Source organism: Mastigoproctus giganteus, chromosome 4 (assembly GCF_048544385.1).
Source record: "Mastigoproctus giganteus isolate SK-2022 chromosome 4, ASM4854438v1, whole genome shotgun sequence".
NCBI lineage: Eukaryota > Metazoa > Arthropoda > Arachnida > Uropygi > Thelyphonidae > Mastigoproctus > Mastigoproctus giganteus.
The window spans coordinates 37,526,342-37,541,368 of record NC_143578.1 but is presented as its reverse complement, the minus strand read 5'-3'; the positions used below and the strand labels follow the sequence as shown (position 1 = coordinate 37,541,368).

The window sequence follows — 15,027 nt, the reverse complement described above, 5'->3', positions numbered from 1 at the left end:
GAAAAAAATTTTTTTGTGTTGAATTTAGAACAAGCATGTAGTATAGGGCAAGGTATTAAATTGAGGATGGGGAAGGGATAGTGTAGTAATTAAATAAACACAAAAAAAGTGATAGAATGAGGATAGTTAGAATTTCAATATTTACTTCAACTTGCATCAAATTTTTGCTATCCCTATATTCAACTTATAACTAAATTCCCCCACCAATATCTGATGACAGCTATCCTGCCTTTTATTTTATCTGTTTAATCATTTTACTTTGCAGTTCACTCACCTCTAATTGGCTTTGCAATTCAGCCTATAATTTTCTTGATTCATCATAACTTATAGGATATCCATATTCATTCTCCTTTTACAAACCTACATCTTTTAGCCTAGAGAGCAATCTGCTGGGTGTTTTCATGGAACAAGTGTTCGGGTAACTAAAAGTAAGAACAGATGCATGTACACCAATGCTAGAAAGTATAGTAAATAAATTTGAATTGTTGATCAAGGAATCAAAGGCAAATATTGTTGGAATATCAGAGACATGGTATCACACAGATATAAGCAGTGCAGAATTGAAATTTGGGGAGTACAATGTGTACAGGAAGGGAGGAGGGGTTATGCTGTTAGTTAAGAAACACAAAATCTAAGGAAGTGCATCCAGACATAAACACTGGGAAAGGAAAATGAGAGTAGGAGTGTGTTATAGGTCTAATAACTCTGAGCACAATGAACAGTTGTGCAGAGAGTGGGCCAGTAAATCAGAATGTCTTATAATGGAGAATTTTAACTTTCCAGATATTGACTGGAACTTGTGGGTTGGTCACTCGCAGGATAGCAAGACTTTTGTGGATTTGTTGGAGGATTGTTTTCTACAGCAACATGTTCAAGGGGCAACCTGATCTGATTATCAGTAGTGATTATTCATGCATTAAGAATGCAGATAAAGGAACCACTGGGTGACAGTGATCACAGTGTACTGATATGGGATTTACTTAAAAATGTAACTGCCATCAAAGGTAGAGGGAAGGGTTTTTCTTTCGTAAAGGTGACTACAGTGGTCTCAAATAGTTTTTAAATTCTATACAGTGGGATCAACTGAAGATGTTACCAACAGTGAATTCTAAGTGGGAAGCCTTCAGGGACTTAATCTAGAATGCTACTAGGCTTTTCAAACCAACTAAGAAATACTGTTCAAGGTTCAGGCTAAGTGGATGTCAGATGAATTAATGAGGCTCGTGACAGGGAAGAAAAATGCATGGGATGCATATAAATTATCAGGTGACACAGAAACCTACAGCAGATATAAGCTAGTCTGTAATCAAGTCACAAAGGAGGTTAGGCAGGCAAATTCAGATTATGAGAAATCTTGGGCAAAGGATGCAAAGAAAAACAGCAAAGAGTTCCTTACTTATGTAAACTCTAGAAGGAAGGGGATGAATCATATAGGTCCACTTAACATAAATGGTTTGACTATTGATGATCCTGCTCAAGTAGCTGATAAACTGAATGACTATTTTGCATCTGCATTCACACGAGGAGTTATTCAAGGAAGGGGAAGCCAGAAGCTTATCAAACTCTAACAGGGAGATAAGTGATTTTGTAATAACTGAGAGCACAGTGGAGAAATTGTTGAAGTTAAACATAAAAAAGGCAGCAAGGGAAGTTAGCAAACCCTTAACCATAATTTTGATAGCATCCTTAGATTCAGGGGAGGTCCCTGTGGACTGGAGATGTGCAAATGTATCCCCAATTCACAAAGACACAAATAATTATAGACCTGTTAGTTGAACTTCTGTTCCAGGAAAAATAATGGAGTCACTGGTTAAAAATTCATTGCAGGATCATTTAGACAAGACTTCAATTATAGTTCAGACACAGCATGGGTTTGTTAAGGGGAAGTCTTGTCTGACAAATTTGATTTGATATTATGATGTCGTTACAAAGGAACTGGATACAAAGAATAATTTTGATATCATATACTTGAATCTTCGGAAGGTTTTTGATTCTGTTGCATGAGGAAGACTGCTGTACAAATTGGAGCGGTAAGGCATTAGGGCAAGTTGCTGCAATGGATAAAGGGATGGTTGAGTGGGAGACAGCAGAGAGTGGTAATAAATGGACACTGCTCTTTGTGGACTAATGTTATTTGTGGAGTCCCCCATTGTTGTTTTGTGTGTTTATCAATAATATTGATGAAGGTATATCAGGCTTAATGTCCAAGTTTGCAGATGATAAAAAGTTTGGCAGGATTGTTAATGACAGTATTCTACTGCAACAGGATCTAGAAAAGTTAAGCAGATGGGCTGAGAAGTGGCAACTGAATTTTAACATTGACAAATGCAAAGTACTGCATATGGATAGCAGTAACTCAAGAGAAATGTACCAGGTGTGTGGTACTACACTCAGGGAGGTGGAGAATGAAAAAGACCTGGGGGGTAATTGTGCAGTCAGATATGAAGTTCTCTGAGCAATGTAGACTGGCTGCTAGAGCATGTTATATAGTTTTGTCAATGATTATTTTGCATCATATAGGAATTTTGCTAGCAGAGACAAAGAGGCGATTATCCTTTGTATAAGACAGTGGTCAGGCCACACCTTGAGTACTGCAAACAGATCTGGAAGCCTCATTTTAGGAAGGATGTAGAGTTGCTAGAACCAGTATAGAGAAGGGCAACAAGACTGGTGAGGGGAACAAAGGATGCTGTTATGAAGGAAGGCTTAAGTTCTGCAAGTTGCAGCATATGGAGACTAGTCATCTGCGAGGTGATCTGATTGAGGTGTATAAGGCCTTGAATGGTTTGAGCATGCTCAGTGCTAACGAGATATTTCTGCTTGCTCAGACTAAGAACCTGAGGGGGCTTAGATTCAAATTCAGGAAAGAGTTGTAGAATGGATGTGCAGAAGTTTGCCTTTAGCTAGCTGGTAGTTGATTGCTGGAACAGGCTTCCATATTGCTGTGGAAGTTGATGGCTTAAATAAATTTAAGGCTTAACTAGACAAACATTTGGAGTGACTGGATGGGCGAAATGGGAAGGGTTTTTTTTTTTTTTTTTTTTTCCTTGGCTGATGCTGTATAAGCTTGCTTTCTTGCATCATATGCCTCAACTAATGCTAATACTTGGCACTGTTAATTTTTCACTTCAATCTATGCTATGCAAACTTTATCAGACTTTGGAATTGTTATATGAGACTTTTCAATTCTTACATACTTAAATTTTTGCATCCTTTGTTGCTGCTTTGTGCGCCTTGGTACATCTGTTATACCTAGCTTATTTATTTTTATCCAGTAACTTAAACTACATGTTTAATACTCATGATTTTATATTACATTTATTATATATATATATATATATATATATATTAAAAGGTTGGAAGACTGTGCATTCTAGAGGAAACGATGAGCAATCAAAGAGATACATTCATTTTTATCGATTTACTTTTTTTTTTTTTTTTTTTTTTTGTACACTTAAGGAAGTGTTCACAATAACTAACATATACAACACACAAATGACAATTGAGAGGGAAAGATTGGGGTGGAGGGTAGCCTTAGGCAGAATGATGAAAGGGATTGTCATGGTCAGTTTCCGTTTCCTTGGATTCGGACCAGATGGGTTGGGGGTTTTACGGTGACCTGAGAAGTGAGGGGGTTCATTTGACTGTTCCCTTGAGTGCTTGAAAAAGGAATCCAGAGGCAGTGCTTTGCATGTTGCCTCTTCTCGCACATCAGCTCATAGAAGCAACTAAGTTCTAGCGCAGTGGTTTTCAACCGGGGTGCTGCAACAACATTCCTGGGGTGGGGCGTGATTTGGGTTTAAGTTACTTAAACTTATTTTTTTTAATTTATGTTTATTTCATTATAAAACAGCGTACAGTATCTTTTTAATCTTGTGGTGATTTATAATTGATGTTTACTTAGTATCTCTATATAAAGAATAAAATTATTATATTCTGTGTGTGTGTGTGTACAGGAATACCTCGCATAGTGCGGTTTCGCTATAGCGTGGTTTACAAATTGAAAAAAAAAAAAAAAAAATTAACTGCATTACGCACCAATACATTTGATATGTATATATGTATGTGTTATAATGCCAGCACGTAGGCCAATGTGTTATGGATTCAAGGCCATTCTGACTGTTGTCGAAACTCCCATTATATACGGACTCTGCTAGCATTCACACATTAGTAAACACTCTAGATTCCGAGCGGTGAGGTCATTGATTGTGCGTAAGCTGTACAAATATTTTTCCCTGTGTATTTTTATTAAAGATTATTTTTTAAAAATGTTACACCTTTATATGCAAATATGAGTGGAAAGAAGAAATGTAATGGCGTTGAGTGTTCTTCTAGATCCAAACATCGAACGAGGTATGAAAGTAAGGCAGGCGTTGCAAAATGACACTCCATGTTATAAAGAGATGTATGCATATAAAAAGAAGGAAAAAAAAACTGTGCAAACTAAGCTGATCAGTTATTTTTCAAAATAAAAATACAGTACATACTTCACTTATATTCTTTTGGTATGTACATACTGCAATAAAAATAATTTTTACTGTACTTACTAGTATTTTTCATTTTTATCATTTTAGTTTCTTTTTTTGCAAGAACTTCGTGTGCATCAATTTATAGTAAACAAACACCTATATATTTTTGCAACTTGACTTATATAATCAAATTATCGGAACGCATTACATTAAAATACATACTAATAATACCTCGATCAGTCAGCGCGGTATTTTTTTGGCACCAATTAACCATTAACCACACTATGCGAGTTATTCCTGTATATATAATTTGTATTATGAAATGTAATTTTTATAATTATGTTATTATAATGACTAACATATATTTATATATATACAGAGAGAGAATCGGATCTAATGGGCAGAAAAATGAGTAGGGGTACTGCAAAATAAAATAAATTACTTAGGGGTGCCGTTATTAAAAAAAAGGTTGAAAACCACTGTTCTAGCATAACTGTATGTTGCACTTTAGAGCTTCGCTCAAGATTAGGGTCTTCATCAGCTAACAGATTTAGACCTTCATCTATAAGGTTTAATGCTTTTGATATTCCTTTCACTGTCAGGCTCTGTTCTTCTTTAACCTCTGGGCTTTCGCTCACTGCTGCCTCCTCTTGAATGCGATGCTACTCCAGTGAAAACAGATCTTCATTTGACAATTCTTGATGATGTGAATCAATTAAATCATCAATATCAGTTGCCTCCACTTCAGTGAATCCTATCTTTTTAGCGTGCTTTATGCATTTGTTTTTGGTTTGTGCACAATCTTTATCGGTATCAGATCTGGACATAACTTATGCCACAAACTTTGAATACAGTTACGTGGAACTTCACGCCATGCAGCACCAATTAATTTTTGAGCACCTTTTTTATTAAAGGCTCGCCAATATTTCTGCACACTCATCTCTTCTTGGTCGGTCTTGTTAATTAGATCAGCCAGAATTCACTTTAAATAATTAATCGCTTAAAAAGATTTAATCACATGTTGGTCCTTAGGCTGGAGTGGTGAGGTTGCATTTTCCGTGGGGGGGGGAGCAATCTTGATATTGGAATAGGCATCAACAATACTGGGTTGATTGCTTGTGGCATTATAAAGAATAAGTAAGATTTGAACAGAATTCTTTCTATCTTCCAATACACTTCCAATTCTGTTCGTAACTGAGGTACAAGATAACTTCTGAAAATAACAGCAGTCATTCACCCTTTAGAGTTTGAGGACCAATACATGGGAATGTATGACCTGCCGTAACCTTTAGGGGCATGAAGGTTTTGATAGTGGTAAATGCACACAGGTTTCAGTTTATGACCCCCCCATATTAGCACCAAACAGAAGTGTTAGCTGATCTTTTGCCACCATAAAGCCAGGTGCAGTCTTTTCAGCAATGGAAATATAAGTGTGATTAGGCTTTCTTTTTTTTTTCAATATAAACGTGTTTCGTCGAGGTTGAATATCTGTTTTGGGTATGTACTCCCCCTTTCATGGTGCTTTCCATAAATATGGTTGCCGCACATAATTTAAAGACGTGTAAAGTAAGAAGTCACTATATATGAAATATAAAACATGGACTTGTATTTAATGAACATATTTTTTTAATTTGGCATTTTTATTCTGAAAATGCATTCTATGATGATAAAACCTCCCTCTACTGAATGGCTATGATGAATAATTTCTGAGAATGCATTGTTTAATTAAATTTAATTTTTAAATCATTCAGTTTTGTACAGTGTAACAAAGCTTAATAAAACTTATCCAGGTTTTATTTAATCTTACCAGTTCTAAACTTATAATTCTTCTTCCTCAAAAACATAACAGCTTTATTTAATCAGGAATATACATCAGTCCTAATTTCCTTAGTTTATTGTAAATGTTTCTGTACTTGGTCATTTATCAGTTTAAAGTTAATAGCTTGCCTTCATACCTTTACTGGAAGAACAGATATGCATGCTTTTATTTATATTTGATAGGGTGGGGGATGATTTCTACTCCTAAGAGATTTCAGTTAGTGGGACCTTTTTGGTAGCACTTGCTGGTTGTCAATATTGGCCAAATTTTTTGTTTTCAATTGCATTCTCTGATGAAAGCATAGGCTTCTCTACTGAACAGATGATGAACCATGTTCTGAGAATGTTTTTTTTTTTTTTTCTCCTTTTTCCAAAGGTTATTATTTTCATTTGCCATACATTTCTTGAGAATGTTTAGTTGTGTAAATGGCTAGAGTTGTTAGGATTTAGTTTGTTATTACTCTTATATTCTTAATATATGTGAGGGCTTCTGGCTAAGTAACTTGTAACTCACCACCTATTTTGAAAGGTACAAGTTTTAATCCTCTTTATGGTGCAAGGAAAGTTGAAGCTCTTTAAACACATTTTAAAAATCCCAACCCATCCTGTGGTGTACCTATTTTTGTAAATCTGTAGCAGAAAGTTTCCTTACACATATTTCTTGGCTTCAGAAATCCATCAATGACTTCAAACTTCAGGCCACATTAAATACAGAAATAATTTTTTGATATTACTGGCACCTATGCTTTTCATCATAGTGAATGTGGCACACCATTCTTAAATGACTATAGGGCTTCTGTTTCTTTTTCCATCCTGAAAACAAAAACTGGCCTTAGAAAGCAGTAGAGTACATGAGTATCTCATGGTCTGGTTTACATGTTTTTATAGTAATAGGCACTGCCCTGCCTATTACTTTTCAGCTCTGTGCATATGTTGTTTATAAAGGTCCTGAAGACAAATATGGCAAAAACAGTAAATGTATTGCAGTTGATATTAGGTGAGTAAGATAAGTTTCTGTGAAATTGCTGTGATTTTGAATTTGTCATTAAAAGTGGACTTTTGATATCAAATTTTGTATCCTGTTTAATTTGCAACAATCAGCTAGAAAATAGCTTTTATGCAAAGGAACAATTTTCTTTAATGACACAAACAATTTGATTAAAAGCTATTTTTTAGCTGATTGTTGCAAATTACTACTTGCTGTTACTACTACTTGTTACTACTTGCTGAAAATTAACATTCATACCATAATATAACACAGTAATATCCACTCATCCTGTGTAAACACGGCCTTCTAAGCAGCTTTACCAAAGAGACCCAATGTGCTGTGTAATGACTTTATGTGAAGGGAGTTTGTATGGAGTACTAGAAAATGATTACGCTGAACAACAAAATTTGGATCATATCTTGTTACAAGCACGAATGTAAGTTTACTTAATAGATTTTGGGGTGCTAAACAAGGAAAGTGTCTAAGATGGCAGTTTGGCTCATGTTTTCGAAAAAAAAAAGTAGTTTTTTATATTTATACAATAAGGTATTTTTTATTTATATGGCAGTAAGATGTAGCTATGAATGTACCTGTATCAAACAATGGGACCTTTTCATCTTTCGCTTGTAGTCAGCTTCAGGAGCATCCCTTTTCACCATCCAACGGAGGTTTACCTCTGCATAAATTACTATTAAAGGTAAACGCAATTGTTATGGTTTTAAGAAACTTAGGTATAAAAAATGACTGTTAGTGGAAATAAGGAAGAAATGTTTGGTTTGTGAACATGTCACAGGTGACAGCTGAATCGAAAACATATATTCTACAGATTCATATGTATTCAAACGAAGGGGAATATAACTTCATTTTTCAACGTACAGTTTCCTGTGAAATTGGCTTTTAGTATGACAATAAACAAAATTCAAGGTCAAACATTATCTAAAGTTGGTGTTGACTTAACATCACTATGTTTTCGCATGGACAATTATACGTTGCATTAAGTAGAGTAAAGGTAGCTAAAAATCTTTGTATTAACGGAAAACGAATAAAAAAACAAAAAAATTGGACAAGAAATGTTTATAATCAAATATATAAATGATGGTTTTGTTATTAATTTGTTTTTAGAAAATAAAATAATATAATGTAATTTTTGTACATCATTTGATTATTAGAAGGGGTGTGGTGGCAGGTTTCCCCCTCACAAAAAAAATTAAAATATAAAAACGTATAATTCAGGTTCGTGTGACACAAGTCAGAAGGGAGCAAAGCGACCTTCTGACTTGTATTTTAAATTGTTTTTATATAACTACAGTGGGTATATACCCTTATTTCATAATTGAAAGGCAGTTTTTACCTAAAACATACTGGAGTGTAACCCTTAATTTTAAGGGGGGGGGGAATGGAGAAGTGAATGAGAGTTGTTAATATGGAACTTTTAAGGTAGAAGTAGGTCCCTGTTTTGGTTTCTAGATTAGGGGCGATATCCTCCCCACATGCCCTTGATTTAAAATAACAGGGAGTGTGAAATAAACTAGTTATGAAAAAATTATATGGAAAAAATTAAACTAGTGTTTGCATTTAGTATATAAAATTTTTATTCTAGTAGTTCTGATTCTGAAATTGCATTCTATGATGATAAAACATAGGCTCCCTCTACTGAATGGCTGTGTAGAACCATTTTCTGAGAATGCAATATTAACTCTAAACAATTGAAAGTGTAGAATTAGAATAACTGAAATACAGTGCATGCCCTTTTTGTGATCATGGATAATGTTATTCATTTAATGTTTATAAAGTCCCGATCAGATGCATACGAATACATAGAAGAAGAAAAAAAGTCTTGTAGTCAATGCCTCAATTTGTGTTATTGATTTATTGTGGTTTACTCATGTGCAGTGGAAGTGATTAAGTAACATCCCAATTGATCCTTGTATTTCAACATGTTGCATGCCCAATTACTGTTGTTGCTTCATGCATTTTATATTGTTGTCAAGTGTCATTACTCTATGAAAAAAGTACTGTATCTATATTCCTACCAAGACCTGTACAGCAGAGCATTAACACTTTTCTAATTCTTGACTTTAATATTTTCTTTATTTGTTTTTAATGATTTGTGTGGATTTCCAGAAACATTGACAGTTTCCTTTTTATTGATGAGTTTCTTGGAGAAATAGTGGACAGTCAAATTAGTTTATATTGTTTGACTTGAATGTTTTCTTTCTGTCCGCTTCCACCTTTTTATATACATATGAGGTAGAGAGATTTTAAGCCAGAGAAGATTGAAAAGAGGAGATATTAAATCTCTGACAGGGAATATCAGAACAGACATATGCACAAATACCACCTTTGAGGTGAAAGGAATCATACAGTGAATAATTTGGGCAAGTGGATGAGCAGTAGTTGAATCAACCGATAACTGAGATTCTGTCAGCAAAAGTACATGGGGTTTGGCAGACTGCAAGTGGAAATGGACAATTAACCTCAATGGTTTAATATACACTGGCTGCCTCCCTCTAAACTACTGATTCTATACCATCAACTCCAGGAGCCTTAGTTGTCTTTAAGCTCTGAAGTTTTTCTAATAAATGGTCATCTGTAATTTCAAAATCACTAATTTCAGGTGGCTCAGTCTCACTCACACAGCCTCTCCTTAGCATAAAGGGTGTTTCATCAGTAAAGACCAAACTTGAAGTACCTATTCAGTTCATCAGCAACATCAGGTGATATCTAATACTTTCTCATACCCAGTGCACAAGAGTCCGGTCCAATTCATTTCTTCTTCTTTGTATTCACATTCATGAAAAATTCCCTTTTCCCATTTTTTTGCTCCCTTAGCCAGTACTCAGCCTTGTCTTCCCTAACTTTATCTGTGGTACTATTACAGATCAACTTGTAGCTGTTGTACACTTTGGTATTTTTCATCATTCTGTAACTTTCTCTTATCTTTTTTTCTGCTCTATTAGACTGGCTAGTTCAGTATTCATCCATCCCTGCATCCTCCTTGTGCTATATTTTCTCAATGGTATTTATGACTTCCGTGATTATTGCTTTGAAGGTATTTACTGTATTCGCTCTGCAATCTATCCAATTAATAGATACCATGTGAAACCTTAAACTACCATAGTCACCATTTTCTGAAATTAAAATGGATGCTTTTACCTCTAACTACTGCAATATCTTTCTCCATTTTTCAACTAATGACTGTGTGATCACGAGCATGGACAGGAAATTGCTCTCCCAGATAACCCGAGCGCTAACTTTATATTCTTCATTCATATACTGTTCACTTCCAAATAATTCTTTCCGCACTCTGGGCTCTTAGGTTATACAAAGGCAGGAGTGTCTTTCTATTCTAATTCCTTACCAAATTATGCATCCTGTTAGCTAAACTGCTATACCATTGCTTGTGGCCACAGCATGCAACATTTACACAAAATGAGTATATACTACCAAGCTCTATCTTTGCAGCAAATCTCAAGGCAGGCCAGTAGACATACTTGATAACAGAAACCATGTATATACAGAAAAATCTCAAATAACCTACATAAACACTTGCAAAAAGGTTAAACTACTATCTTATCTGTGTCAAAATTAGGTTACTTTTTGTTTGTCTTTGGGCCTTCAGATCTGTAAGTTATTACTTATTAATATCATTTATATTTTTACCAAAAAATATAAATTTGGTAGCTTTGCTCAGTTTTCAGCTAATGTAATTGTAACAAAGTTGCATTTTCTGTTCACTTCAGTTTCATTAAGAATGTATTATTATTTTTTTATAGGCGTGAAGCATTGCTTTGTGTTTTGGCTACCAATTGTGACGAAGCTATGTATGTTAAACTTGTTGAAGCTCTGTGTGCAGAACACCAAATCAATCTTATTAAGGTAAATCAGTATATGTAGATAAAAATTTCATGTCAATGAATAATCATTTGTAAAGATTACATCTAACATTAATAATGATAAAACTCATTCCTTAAAGTACTGAAACAAAACATAACTGGAGCTTCAAGGAGAGAGAGATTAGAAAGGACCCAAAAAAATTGGGTGTAATAAATGACTTGTGCTAAAAAAAAAAAAAATCTAAATCGTGCAATAATTTCAACACCCAAGTTTGCTGCTATGCCTGTTTATGTTGTGTGTGTGTGTCAATTAGCATTGATGTGGGTGCACCACAGAACCTCCATCTCTTATTAGCTTCATTTTAGTGCTCAAGGAAGCTTATTGTAAATATAACACTAGCATGACACCTAAATACAATTCAGTACTGCACTTAATGATATACAAGGAAGCTGTCCAGTAGCATTTACTGGTAAACTGTTATGAAGTTGGAATCAATCCATGGGTACCATTTCTTGATGGCATTGTGGACAGAACATTATTACATAATGCTCTGTCCTCGGGAACAAATTAAGAACACAATAGAAGGTATCACTGATAGTTCTTCTCTTTTTTTTTTTTTTTTTTTTTTTTTTGTTTTAAGTGAGACCACATTTAAGCAATTTTTTTTGTCATAAAATCCCAACCACAAAGAGCTGTTTTTCATTTTTACATTATCACTTAGCTATATAAGAGATCTTATTGGTATATGCACATTATAATTTTAAGTAATAAGCATGTGTATAAATAATTTTTATGTTAGGGAACAAATAATGCTGTTTGCTGCATATAAAATATACCTTAATTTTTTATTGACTAGATCCCTGACAATTGATAAGCTCTTTGATTTACATTAAGCCAAACCTCTCTCTCTCACACAGTAGTATTTGAGGATTGAGTTTCTAATTGCTGTTAAAATATACTATATTCTATGTTAATCTAAAGAAAAACCATAAGTTTTCTTAGCACTTCCCACACATTTGTTCAGTTTGTTACTTGTGTAATATCATATATAACAGACTGCTGCTATGAACCAGAACTGTAATTCAGGGAAGGCTGGAAGCAATATACATGATTATAATTAGTGTGTCACTTCAGCTAGCTGTCGGGGAAAACTGTTTTGCACTTTCCACTTGCGTAGAAAGTGTTTTGGGGGGGGGATCTAAAAATTGCCACTGGGCAGGGGAATTGGTAGTGTGTAACTGGTAGAGTACTCTTTAGATGAATGTGCGATGATCGAGATGTTTCATTTGGTGATCATTTGTAGCTATTTTAACTGTGTTTTTGACGCTGTGCATCTGGAATTTGTTGTGCCCTGGCTGGAGATGTGATTCAAGAGTTAAAATGCAAATATTTAAAATCATCAGAACTAAATTCTCTTACCCAACGCACAACAGAGGAAAACAGCTATTTCTATGAGCTACTAATCAGTCAAACAACAGTACAAACAGCAATCCATCATGGAAAAACCAGGGTAGAGATTTGCATACTGTGGCAACATCCATTCAAACAGGAACAACATCACAAAGCTGAAAAGATCAGCACATATTGCCATACTAGACTTGTGACCTTTCCGCATTTAGAAAATGTTAAGTAACAGTATTGAAATAACTAAATATGTATAAATATAGTGCAAGCGCATCAGAAATACATAGCTATATCTGAATAATTCAGAATATTAGTAAAATGGCATAATTTTAAGTTATATCTCATATTGTGAATACCTTCACAATGAGTTGCCATGATATTGCACTACTTTGAATAAGTAACGCTTCATCTAAGGAGAAGACTAATGTTACATATTCTCAGATAGATACCACCACCACCCAGACAGCACCGTTTCAGGGCTATTTGGCCCTTCTTCGGTGGGTGGGTAGGTACCCGAGTGATGCAGCTGAGAATAAGTAACATTAGTCTTCTCCTTAGGTGAAGTGTTACTTATTCGAAGTAGTGCAATATCATGGCAACTCATTGTGAAGGTATTCACAATGAGATATAACTTAAAATTATGCCATTTTTACTAATATTCTGATGCGCTTGCACTATATTTATACATAGTCTGGACTCTCCCATAGCTTGAGGCTTACACCCGAAACACTTTAGAGTCTAAATACATGATACACCATCAGGCATCTCTCATATTGTGGAGTTATACTTCATAACTGTTTTGCCATCATTGCATCACTAGGGTACCTACCCACCCACTGAAGAAGGGCCAAATAGCCCTGAAACGGTGCCGTCTGGGGGGCCTGATGGCCAGTGAGTTTCCTCGAATAGGTAACAACAGTCTTCTCTACTGGGGAAGCGTTGCCCATTCGAGGAATATATGAGCTTTGAGTGCGAGTTGAAAGAGCAACTGTCCCTTTCTTCCTTCTACGGCATTTCCTTCCTCTAGGTGCCTCCGTAGCCAGGTGGGAAGGAGCAGCAGTGCGTAGCATACGCTTCTTGATTAGACCGGGGTTCGAGCCTGTCGCCACCAAATACGGAGGATGCAAAAAGATCAGGGAATGACCACCGCATATCCCCGGACCAAATGGCCTTAGTTGCTAATGCTCCTAAAAACCAAATAACAACAACAACATCCTTCCTCTACCTCTCCTACTATCACCTTCCTACATCTTTATCTCTTTTCTAAATCTAATAGGGATAGTTTGAGGATAATCGAGAACTATCCCATACCATATTTCGAAACGATGCCGTCCGAGTGGTGGTATCCATCTGAGAATAAGTAACATTAGTCTTCTCCTTAGGTGAAGCATTACTTATTCAAAGTAGTGCAATATCATGGCAACTCATTGTGAAAGTATTCACAATATGAGATATAACTTAAAATGATGCCGTTTTACTAATATTCTGAATTATTCAGATATAGCTATGTATTTCTGATGCGCTTGCACTATATTTATACATAGTCTAGACTTTTTTTTTTATTTTGGTAGTTGTTGGGCCCAAGGTTTTTGCAGTACTTTGATCCAAGCCCAAGGCAGGATACGAACCCGCGACCTTTGAGTTGCCAGGCAGGCACTTTACCTACCCGGCTAGTCTGGTCGGCATAGTCTAGATTCTCTCATAGCTTGAGGCTTATGCCCTAAACGCTTTAGAGTATAACTAAATATTTAATAAATATTGTTTATTTTTGTAACCTCTGGAGAATGCCTTTAGAGCAAACCCAAAACCATGAAGTGTTTTATCTATCTCAGTGACTGGTACTTGGTTTTAAAGGCCTTCATTTCTCGTTACAGGTATACAGTTTGTGCAGATTGATCAACATTTAAGTTCAAACTTAAATTTTATGGTGATAATTGTTCTAAACCTAACCTTTTAAAAAATCTCCCTTGCAGCCATAATATATATAGAAACTTTATGCTCCAAACAGACTTTTAACCTTGAACTTGGTGTGTGGATCTTTGCGACAGTGAATTACAGCAGTTTGGTGCTATTCATCTATTCCAATCCACAGCTGAAATTCTCAATACCTTTCAAAAAAAGTTTTCTTTGATTTCTCTATTTAGCATTCCAGAAATTTCTGTTAGATAATGTGCAAACAGGAAACATGCAGGATAGAGAATGAAATGCTATTACACCTAATTGTTTATTTGGATGCAAAGTAAAACAGAATCACTCTTCACAATGAATTGTGTGTTTTTTTTTTTTTTTGAAAGAAATTTACATTATCAAGACATTCTAAAATATGGTTATTCACATCAGCATCTAGTTTTGCAGCTACAAAGATAAATCATATATTGTCCGAAAACAGTTTTTAAATTAATGAATTATTTTTAAATATAACATTAAATATCTGATGTTGTAAATCAGGATATTGTAAGCACAAAATTAACAGTTTTCATTACTTTGATTTTGATAGGAAAATTGAATGAA

At 35.1% G+C, this 15,027-nt stretch overlaps 1 protein-coding gene across 1 annotated transcript in view; it reads left to right on the top strand.

Moving 5' to 3' along the window:
- The window catches only part of RpS12 (ribosomal protein S12), a 51,073-nt gene that overhangs the window by 27,771 nt on the left and 8,275 nt on the right, over nucleotides 1-15,027 (top strand). The window contains exon 4 of the mRNA XM_090371486.1: nucleotides 11,052-11,154. Within this exon, the coding sequence (XP_090227612.1) occupies nucleotides 11,052-11,154 (103 nt within the window). The remainder of the gene's footprint in view (nucleotides 1-11,051; nucleotides 11,155-15,027) is intronic.